The sequence below is a fragment of the Manihot esculenta genome, chromosome 7 (genome assembly GCF_001659605.2).
Source record: "Manihot esculenta cultivar AM560-2 chromosome 7, M.esculenta_v8, whole genome shotgun sequence".
NCBI classification, from domain to species: Eukaryota; Viridiplantae; Streptophyta; class Magnoliopsida; order Malpighiales; family Euphorbiaceae; genus Manihot; species Manihot esculenta.
Genome location: NC_035167.2, coordinates 31154353 through 31166009, shown reverse-complemented (window position 1 = coordinate 31166009; position 11657 = coordinate 31154353). Strand labels below are relative to the sequence as shown.

The 11657-nt window shown below is 29.5% G+C and overlaps 1 protein-coding gene across 1 annotated transcript; it reads right to left on the bottom strand.

The window, feature by feature from the left end:
- Positions 1–2619: 2619 nt before the first annotated feature.
- LOC110619708 (probable serine/threonine-protein kinase PBL7) lies at positions 2620–9701 on the bottom strand. The gene is made up of 5 exons (XM_021763254.2): positions 9517–9701; positions 8236–8429; positions 4943–5132; positions 4050–4441; positions 2620–3360 (listed from the first exon to the last, which is right to left on the bottom strand). The coding sequence occupies exons 1-5, from the start codon at positions 9605–9607 to the stop codon at positions 3097–3099; spliced, it is 1131 nt and encodes a 376-aa protein (XP_021618946.1). The 5' UTR covers positions 9608–9701; the 3' UTR covers positions 2620–3096.
- Between the last annotated feature and the right edge of the window lie 1956 nt (positions 9702–11657).

Below are 11657 nucleotides of genomic sequence, written 5' to 3'. Positions count from 1 at the left end.
CCTTTTGAATTTTTGTTGGATGGAAGAATGAATATGGAATGAACTAGCAAATTGCCCCAGGCTTTCAACAATTCATTTATTTATATTTAAACTTTAATATGTAATGGGGAAATTGATTTGTTATTGTTAGTAAATTCAAAGTTTAGTTATATGCAATGATAAGTGTATAATGCATACCAAATTTGTTATATTATATGATATTTTCTCAAAATAAAAAAACGTTAGGACTAGTGGAGAAAAAGTTCCAAAATCTTGAAGTTGAAGAAAAGGAAAATTGCTTCTTTATTATTATTATTATTATTATTTTGCATTAGTCAAGTTGACTATAATCATTGGATATCTTTTGTTGTTATTCTCTAATATATATATATAAAAGAATAGATTTCAAAATGATTGGATTTTTTTAACAAATAATATTAATTTCACAAAATAAATCGTGCTTAGCAATTAAGTGCATGTATTAAACAATATAAATAGCCTTTTAGCTAGTTATGAATAGGTTAAAATTAAATAGACGAAAAATATTTAGCCTTAAATACGTCTCATTATTTATGTATAAAAAACGGTGAAAGGTGAAGGCGATGGCGATATAGAGAAAGTGTTGAGCTCCGATCCTTTTGCCTCTGGACAAAGGGTGTCTGTTCTTTTTATTTTTGATAAATAATTATGGTTTTCTTTGTTTTGCTTCTGTACAAAGGGTGTCTTCTTTTTATTTTTGATAAATACTTATGGCTTTCTTTATTTTGATTTGATTTTGCTTGTGTCACCATTGTCGGACATGTCGGATATGAAAGACGGGTGATTATCGATATTAGAGTACTGATAATACTTTTGAAGGTGGTTTCATGGCTACGTTAAACTAAAATTATCATGGGCAATCTCTTTTTCGGTGTTTGCTGGCATTGATTTTCTAGAATTTTTTATTGCATGTTGCTATTGGAATGGTAGCCGGACGACCTGCTGGTTTGGTCGAATTGTGAGGGGATTTATTTATGTTTGATCTTCTGGCTTTATTTTTAGTTGTTTTGTGTTTATGGGGTTTTGTTTAGTCATCGCTGTAGCATTTGGAATGAGTTGTTGGTGTGCCGTTGACGTGCTGTGTGGGTGAGCATTCGGTGTATTTGCTATTGCGGCATGCTTTTAGGCGGATTCTCAGTGGCCGGTCTGTTGGGTTTGAGTTGGTTTTTTCTGGATTTGGACTCCTGTAAATCTAGCTATAGGCTTGATATTGGTTATTTTTAGTAAGCGTAGTCTATTTTGGCCAGTTTAATAATGCAATCTCTTGAATGATTAAAACGAAAAAAAAAAAACTTGTGAATAGATAAATATAAATTTTTCATATGTAGTGTTAAATATCTACCTGGACAAAGAAATTTTACATATTATATTAATATCATATAGAAGAAAGATTTGGGCAGAATGGGTTTTTGAAATCTTCGCTCCTTTAATCTTGTTATGCTTGGTAGACAGGGTGAAGAATATTAATCAGTTTAAACATTTGTTTTAATAGAATCCTCAAAACTAAATATTTTTGGACTTTTTACAGGCCGATGTAGAGCATAATCCCAGTTTTGTCTAAAAGAATTATTGTAAGCCCAAGTGTTGTTAAACAAAGGTGTAAGGTGGAGAGTTGGAGATGGAACTAATATTAGAGTCTGGGGTGGTCCTTGGTTAACAGAAATGAGAATTTCTATTTAGACACCCATCTGTAGATGGTTTAGATGATTTTAAAGTCTCAGGCTTGATAAATGCAGAGGGCACATCTTGGAACATGGACCTCCTTACTGGGCTTTTCTTACCTAATGATGCTAGTGCTACAACTATCTCCCGTATACCTTTGAGTGTGGTGCATAGAGAAGATGTGCGTATTTGGTATTTCACAAAATCTAGGAATTACATAGTTAAATCTGCTATCATACATGGTTCGCCTATGTTACCAATAATCCCTTAGTTTTTAATCTTGGGTTATGGAAGAAAATTTGGAAGATTCAAGTCCTCCCAAAGATTAAAAATTTTCTAAAGTTTAAGAAATATTTTAGCTGTTAAATTAAATCTAATAAGAACAGTTTGATTCGTTTATATTCTTATAAAAAAAATTTAATAAAGCAAGTATTGAAATCACTTAAAACAATTATGCAACTCTTACTAACTAGTTAAAAATTACATCATCAATAAATTTTTATATTATAATTTTTTATTTTTATACCTTCAAGATCTTGATGCTATATCCTAAACAAGGATTGAGAATTCCGCCATTATGCTACAGTAGGCTATTTTGAGAAATTAGCGATATTTATTGTCCTGGAGGATTTAAGGAAAAAAGGCATTTTCTTTCTTCCTTTTTATATAATTTCTGCTATGATTGCTTAAAAAAAATCTTAGGAAGGATTGTAAAGCATATATGTACAAAGTAAAAACTAATATAAAATGATGAAACTATTCCAACTGGGGAACAGGTTTTCTTTTTTTTTTTTTTCCTCAAAGAACTAGGAGAACAGGTTACTGAAGAATAAAGGCATGCTTGAATCTACAGGGAAAGGGTTAGGACTCAAGTGTTGCTTTTATAAATCATGGAACAAATAGATAATATCAATAATTGTAGATATAAAAAACCAAAAAGAAGCAACACCAAGCAAAAGCTGATGATCTTTAAAGTTGAATTCAGTTTCTATATGAATACTAGATACAAAGCCCCAAGCTCAATTGTACATGAAAAAATCTTGTAAAAGAGAGCAAGAAGATGGGAAAAAAAATAATAATCAATAACAAGGTCGAGAGAGAGAGAGAGAGAGAGAGAGAGAGGAATCTTCTATAGAAAAAACAGAATTGTTCTTGGGCATTGCACCTGCTATCTGGAGTAATGCAAAATCTGATCTACTGGCAAGGCCATAAATCATATGCAGCAGCTGACAATTGCCTATAACTAAACGCCATTCCAATGATCTTTGAATCATATAAATAACTCCGCTGAGAAATGCATTCTGTATTGCCACAGCCTGAACCTGAATGGTGACAGCAATATTATCATTGGTTCCAGGGAATGAACCTTCTCAGATTACTGTGCCTCCTAAATCCTTCTCTTACTGGCTACAAAATTCACTGTTCCCTTCTAGTTCTAGGAGTTGATGAGCCTGGACGATACGCTTGGACTGGTTGCGTCTCGGGATCATACCTTTGGGAAGCAAGATAGGTAAGGGCTGTAACTACATCAGCTATAAGGGGTCGCATGTTAGGCTGTTCCTGAACACACATTGCAGCAACAGCAAGAGCTTGGTACAAGCCCCTCACTGGATATTGTCCTTGTAATAATGGGTCAGCCATCTGCGCAAACTTCCTTCTATCTTTGAACAATGGCCGTGCCTGCATCACAGGAGCAACATCAGTCAGATTCGATTAACTAAATCCTCAGTAGTCAGTAAATGATATGCTATTGCACTAATGTTCTCCGCTAATTATAGTTAATACACAAAAACAACAAGAATTAATCCTTGATTCTAAACTAGCTTACTAGCCAAATTGCGATAAATTTAAATTTTGTGACCATATCATTTTCCATTAGAAACTTCCGTTGCATTTTTTTTAACTTCTATATATATGTATATATGTTCTAGCTTCATCCCAAAAGTATTTAACTCCATCTTTTTCCAACTTGATGAACTGAGCCTTCTTTTGATATTCAAGAAAATTATAATTAGAGCAATTAGAATATGACATCATTGAACTTTGCCCAAAAGGGGAGCTGCAGGAAAAAAAAATCACAAGTTCACAACAGCTAGGACTTGTCTGCAAAGGTTAATATTAGCTAATGGGTTATCTGATGCACTGTGTGTAAAGTTTTGAAAGCAGCAGTAAGACTGGTGGTTAACTCTGTCAAGAAGTCCTTAAGCATGCAGTAGTTGATCGGTGGCTAACCATGTTGAGATTTTATGTAAAATTTGAAGACCAAAGTGGTCAGACTTTATGGACATTGTAATGCTATATTACTCCAATCAAGAGTATCTTCAAAATGAAAACATAAAACTGCATACAGGAAGACTTAGCTCTCTTACCCATGCAACGAGATTATGCTCCCCAGCAGCTCTTGAATTGTCAATAGCTTTCCTTCCAGTAATAATCTCAAGGAGCACAACACCAAAGCTATATACATCTGATTTAAGAGTAAGCTGACCTGTCATTGCATATTCAGGTGCACAATACCCATAGGTTCCCATCACTCTGGTGGATACATGGGTTTTGTCTCCAACAGGACCCAGTTTTGCCAAACCAAAATCAGACAGCTTGGGATGATAATCTTCACCAAGTAAAATGTTTGAGCATTTCAAATCACGATATATAACAGGGGGATTAGCTTTGTCATGCAAATACTCCAAGCCCTTTGCAGCACCCGCAGCTATCTTCATTCTTGTATTCCAATCAAGTCGTTTTTTGTCAGGAGGGAGGTCTGAAAAACATAGCAGATAAAAGAAACATCACTAAAACACATTAAGGAAGCTACATGAAGTTGTGCATAACTACTGAACAAGAGAAGGCAATCTATCAGATAAGATTTTAAAAGACATAGAATGACACCATACTTCCATCTTTCCTGCGTAATGGTTGGCAGGATGAGTGAGAAAATTAAAAAAGCATGATCAAATGATTTGGAAAACTAGTAAATTTTAAACCATATCCAAGATATGAATGAATAAAAAAATCCAGCAATCAGATAGTAAATGAAAACTTAAATGGCTCAAAGTTGTTCAAATCTGAGATCAGCAATTAAGTAATACATTAAAACTTAAATGGTTCAAAGCACTTCTAACCTGCAATCTCTTTTGCCATGGAAATTTCTGCTTTGAGATTTAAAGAATCTTTTCTTAACCTTTTCAATGACATGTCAAATACACAAGGAAGATGAAATTTTAGTGGTCTAACAGCTAGAAATCAAAATTTATGCATATACCATGTAAATGGTCTTCCAAAGATCCTAATGGCATGTATTCATAAACTAAGAGTCTTTGATCTCCATCAGCACAATAGCCAATCAAGTTAACAAGATTAGGATGGTGAAGTAGGCTCAACATTAATACTTCAACAAGGAACTCCCTATTCCCTTGCAGCCCATTACGATCAAGTTGCTTGATAGCTACAACCTACATAAAACCAAAGTCAAGTTTCAAGTCTTACCACAATATTATGCAAACTGCAGCATAAAAAATAAATCAAATGCTGAACAAGTAAAACAAAATAAGCATGGTTAACAATAGTTCAAGTTAAAACTGACAAGCTAATGGTTTGAATACCCTTGTGTGTTTTTCAATTGTCTACTAAGTTTTAATTTTATCAACTTGATAAATTGTGTTAATTGTATCCAAGGGATTTGATGCACATGCTTATGCTACATTGTAATAAGGTGCAAAGCAAACACATGCATAACTTATTAACTTGTCAACTTGGGAGAATTAGGAGCCACTTGACCCTTGATAGACACCTAATAGTGGTGTTTTGAAAGATCCACCACCCCTCTCATGAAGTAGCATGAGATCTATATTTTGCAAAATACCAGTTTGGGACTCTTGGTCAAGTTAGCAATTTTATTCCACATTGGTTTATGGTAGTCTATCTCATCAGCAAATTAGCATGGGTATATGCCCCACAATGCATACAACAACAGAACACTAGCAACTAAGCCTCAATATGGATTCTTTGTCTCCACTTAGCTATGTTAGACTCCAAGCTAGCAAAAATGTCCAAGACATGTAAAACCTATAATATTCTTCATGTAAATCCAGTAAACAATTTGATTGACAGCTAAAGTTGTCATTGAGCCAATATGTCAGTAGTAACATGGTTTTAAATCGCGGTCGGGGTTATGGGTTTTAGAAATAGGCCTATAATGGCCGTAATACAACAGTAACAGCCTGATGCTATGCAAATCTTTTTTGAAGAAGTTACAAAGTTCATGAAATGAATAGATGTTGGTAGATATAAGTAAGATCAAGTTACACGACTATTTAATAAACACAAATTCATTAGATAAAGAATACAAATCTATCTTCTCAAACATCATTATCATTACTTAATCTATAGTTAAAATAATTATGTAGACAATAAAATTTAGAAGAGTTAAATTATTGATAATGGTTGTACTGTTAAGTAACGGCCGCTTGCAAATTGCGAGGGGCCTGAAATAAATAATGATGAAATGGGTAACAGCCTCCCAAAATCCCGGCCATTATTTGATTGTGTGAGCAGTTCTCAAACTTGAACTATTGAAATTTAGTATTGTTGGATAGAAAAGAGAAATGAACAAGGGAAGGAATTACATAGTTCATTTACAGAAGCTTACATTCAACACAAAACATGGAAGGACCATGTTTTATTCACTTGTGTTGTGTATTTTTCGTAGTACATAAAACTCCATAGGAAGATAACTTATATGGAATGTTGTCAATACATAATAAATCACTCCTAAATTTTGGTAATCAATCAAATTGTTGTAAATAACTTATTCCACGTTAAGGAAAAATCTCATTAATTCTAACAAAACCAGTTGATAATTTGAATCTATTGGAATTTAGAATTATAGAAAAGAAAAGAGAAATGAACAAAAGAAGAATTTATGTGGTTCGGCTATGGAAGCCTATATCCACGACACAAAACATTAAAAGTATTGTATTTTATTCACTTGTGTATTTTTTTTAAACTACATAGAACTCCATAGAAAAATATGTAATATATATGGAATGTTATTCAATAAATAATAAATTACTTAAGAGTATGGTCATCAATCAAATTGTCATAAATCATTTTCTAATATTCCTCATTAAGGACAAATCTCATTAATTTTAACAGGATCATTTGATTTGTTTATTTTCATTTTGAGCTCGAATCTAAATCAAGCGCAACCTATTCAACCTTGGTTTGTTAGTCTTTAAATGAGCTTGAGCTAGTTCACGCCATAGTTGTCAAAATCGAGGTTCAAATTGGGAATCGAAAATTAAATTGAATCATAAGATTCGATAAAAATTCTTAGAATTAATTAAAGATAATATATATTCTAAAATAAGTAAAAAAAAAACTTATTATTGGCATGTTTTAACAAATATATAATTATCATTTATATAATTAGAAATATTCTTTATAATAGAATACTATGTATTTGCATATAGTTTTATCTTATAAATTATAAACTTTGAAATTATAGACAATAGTTATCATTATAAATAAGTTGAAATTCTTATTTAAATTTGATCAAATAATTAAATAGTAAAAAAATTTTTAATATTAGTAATATAAATTGTCATAACTTGACCACTATAAATAGTTAAATAAATTAACTGAAAAGAAAAAGGAGGGAAAGAGAAAAGAATGGGTGGTGGAAGAAAAATAATGAGGAAATGTTTTAAATACACTTTTCATGGCAAAAATGAATGAGATCTTAAATTTTAAAAATATGAGGTCTGACAAATCTTTTATAAATAATTGATTGAATAGAGTGAGGACTCGGTGGATTCATATTGATTTACTTGATCCATTATTAATTCTTTCTTTTAGTAACAATTCAGGTATATTTGCAATTTATTCAATATATTTGAATCACTAGGATGCGGAATCGAATCGTGAATCATAAGATTCAAATCAAGAATCATAAACTTTAGGTACATTTAATATTCAGCCTATAAATTTGAATCGATTTGTTGGAAAATTGAATCATAAGATTTTGACAACAGCTTCATGCAGTTAACAAGCTAATCAAAGTTAAACAATTTTAATATTATTCTTATTTAGTGATGCATTTTTGCTTAAATAATGTAAACCAATAGTGATTTTATACGTTCCAACAAAATATATGTTTATTTTATAATTATCTCTATAGAAATATTATTTTCAGTAACATTTCTATAAAAATATTTATGTTGAAAATTAATGTTAAGCTGCCCAAGAGCTTTCAAGCCAAGTTTATAGTTGTTTGATATTATTCAATAAAATTAATCAAGGCTGAATTAGTGATCACGTTTGGCTTGTGTAACAATCTCAAGTTAGTGTTCTAATGAGCTATATTCAAGTAGGTTTTTTTTTGCGGACCCATGCAGCCAACGGGAAGAAGATGTTTATGAATTAACCTTTTAGAGATTATATCAAAGTAAATTTTCCTAGGAATAATTCAAGACAAAAGATACATATAATAGAGTCAATATATCTGTTACTTTTTTTTTTTTTTGCAACAAGTAAAATCTAAAAAGTGTAACTAACCTTATTGGTACTTTCCAATCTCCCTTTATATACTCGGCCAAAACCACCTTCACCCAATAGACAATCAGCCCTGAAATTCTTTGTTGCAGAAGCCAATTCACGAAACATAAATGTATGTACTGCAATGTGATCAGAGCTAGCATCTGTAGGGGTCTCCTTCTTCACATCCTGTCCCAAGTTTGGCTTTGTTTTACCTAAGGTAATAACAAGAAAACAAACATTGCAATTAATGCTACAAATAAATGAACCTGAAAAGTGTAAAACTACGTCAGCAAAGCTTGAAAACAGTTTCACTGCTGCATAAGTTTTATGTCACCATTCATAGTTTAGAAAGAAAAAAAGAATCGTAAAAGACAAACAAACAGTCAGCAAAGGCGTTTAGGCTTGGATCTTCTAACACCACAAGACAAGAAAACAACCAATCTCCATTATCAGTGTTGCATATTGCTTCCATAAGCACCACTAATCATGCAGCAGTAAATGAACTACAAGTAGTTTCCAATTATGTGGAACTCTGACATACTCACAAAAAGTAAGATACCACGCATTTAACTAATTACTTAAAAATTAAAATAAAATGAACCTTTTACAACCATCATAACAATAATTAAATATTTACATTTGCAATTACCTAGAAGTATTAGCTTCTAGAAAATAAAAATTTCATAGAGAATGCAAGACATTAAGATGACAACACAGAGAATTAACAAATCCACTGACAACACAAATTTACAAGAAATCAATCAACGATTATCCAATCAACATGGACACAATAAATGAAAATTGAAAAAGAAAAAGTAATATCGGCTTAATAACCTAATAGTATAGGGATTCTGGGATTTTACATTGTGAGAAATTATTGAAGGTAATTGAACACTGAATGGATCAAAAACCCTAGTAGCAATAGCAAAGACTCTAAAACCAGTCTAAAACTTGAACAAAATCCAAGTAGCTCAAACAAGTTATGAAGTTGAGCAAATAACTCAACATCCCCACATTGACCTAAAGAAACAATTAAACAAGCATCAACGAAGAAAATCATCCTCAAATTATATATTCTAGGTCATTCCAGATCAATAATTATTCCAAACCCAGAAAAAACTGATACACACAATTATGAAAATGACTCATTCCCATTAATTCCTATCATCTTCAAAGGGCACAAGCGCATTAAAATCAGCCCAAGAATATAAAAATCACAGCTGTCTGGGTTAGCAATAAAGACTGAAAATTTTTAAAAGCTTGATAGTATGTTTCAGAATTTTTTTTTCAATGAAATACCTGAAGAAGATGGGATCTGATCATCAGGCCTCTTCTTCAGAGTCTTCTTTGCATTTTTGCTTGACTTCCCAGCACAGGGAAACCAGCCCATCACTTGTTCTCTTTCTCACTTCAATGAGTATCACTGCAGAGGGGGAGAGAGATAGCAAAAACAGACCAAACACTGCAGAGAAAAACTCGGACAGGAGGGCTATTCTTGTATTGTATTATCTTTCTCACTCTTATGTCATTTTGCAACTATGCCCTTGTGTCTTGGAAAATTGTAAATCCAACCTCAAATTTCTTTTTTTTTAATAAATTTCCCTAAATTTGAAGATTTAATGAAAATCCCTCCCCATTATATGATAATAAATAAAACTCATTTTTAGCCTTTATTTTGAAAAGTATTTTTCATATTTTTTAATATTTGAGGTATTCAAGAAAAATAATCAATAAAAAATAATTTTTTAATTAAATAAAAAATTAAATTACTTTTTATATTTTAAAAATTTTATTAAAATTTCTATATATAAATTTATTAATATATTTTATTTTTTAAATAATAAAAAATAAATTATTTTATTAAAAAATATTTTTTAAATATAATTTATTTTCTAAAAATAAACTGAGCTGTAGAAAGAATAGTATTTACAAAAAATTGTTATTATTATTATGAGCATTTATAATAAATTATGAATGTGATGAGTTATTACATATAAGTAATTTTTTCTTTAATATATATTTGGTGAAATCATATTTTAAACACTCATAATTAATTATTTTTTCTTGTAAAAATTAATTTTTTAAGGGGTAAGAAAAGAAGAAAAAATGATTTTTGGGGTTGAAACAGAAATATGTATAAGAAGAATGCCACATGAGCAAATCCATGCTTGGTCCGGGGAAATACCTTGATTAAAAGCCAAGCATCATCAAAATAATTGTGTACATGCATTCTCATCGGTTGGAGCAATAAAGCTTTTATTTTTATTTGGTAAGTTACAAGCTAGTCGCCAGATTTATTACTAAAAATATATATAATTAATTTCTCTAATTATAATTTTTTAAATATTTTTTATTAATATAATAATTATTCATTCAAATTCTAGTGACCCACTATTAATTATAAAATGATTAAAAAGGTAAATTTATCACTTAATTATACAATGGATAAAAATATTATTTTTTTTAAATTTAAATTTACTCATAAATATTATTAAAATACTAAATTAGTTTAAATAAAACCTAAGTTTACTGAGAGGAGAGTAACACCTACTCCCTTCATATACAAATTATTTTTATATGAATTATAATAATATATAATTAATATAATTAAAAATAATAAAATATTTTTCAGTCTTCTTAAAAATATGTTTCACTTATATTATTTCATTACTCGTGTTATTAAATTACTTTTAAAATTAATAGATTTTATTTTTAATATATATTTAAAAATGTATTTTAATAAAATAATGAATAAATTACTATAACATATGATTTAAAAAATATTTTATAGAAGAAATAAAATATTTTAATTTATTATAGTCAATAAGCAATTGCATGGTAATTAAAAGAAAGATAATATTTTTAATCAAATCCTCATTAGAAAATAAACAATGGTCAGTGGTTGAATTTAAAGTCGAATGAAATAAATTGAAAATTAAAATTTTAATATTTATAAAAATTAAATTGAATTGATTTTAAATAAAAATTAATTTAAATTAAATTAATTTAATTCTATTTCATCTGATCAATTAAATTTTTTAATTGATTTTTTAATTTTTTCAACTTATTTTTATATTTTAAATTTTAATTAAAATATTTCAAATGTTATTATAATTTAATTTCTTTATATTATTAAAATAATATATTATTGTAATTAATCGATTCAATTTAATTTTATTAATTTTTTTATTAAAATTAAATCGAACTGAATTTTTTAAAATAAAAAATCAAATAAAAAATAAAAAATTATATCAAAATTTTAAATTAATTCAATTCAATTGATTTTTTTTTATTTAAATAAAATATACTCATCTCTATTATTGAATATGACAATTATTATTCTATTTTATAAAAAGATTTTATTTTAATTTTTATATAGTTTAAAAACAGTTTTTTAGTGAAGGTAAACAAACACTATATCGAGATGATTATTCAGTCGG

Coding starts and splice junctions, on each gene's coding strand:
- LOC110619708 (XM_021763254.2), bottom strand. CDS start 9,607: ATGGGCTGGTTTCCCTGTGCTGGGAAGTCAAGCAAAAATGCAAAGAAG. Junction 5,133..8,235: donor GATTGGAAAGTACCAATAAG/GTTAGTTACACT, acceptor GGTTTTATGTAG/GTTGTAGCTATCAAGCAACT. Junction 3,361..4,049: donor AGCATAATCTCGTTGCATGG/GTAAGAGAGCTA, acceptor CCTGTGATGCAG/GCACGGCCATTGTTCAAAGA.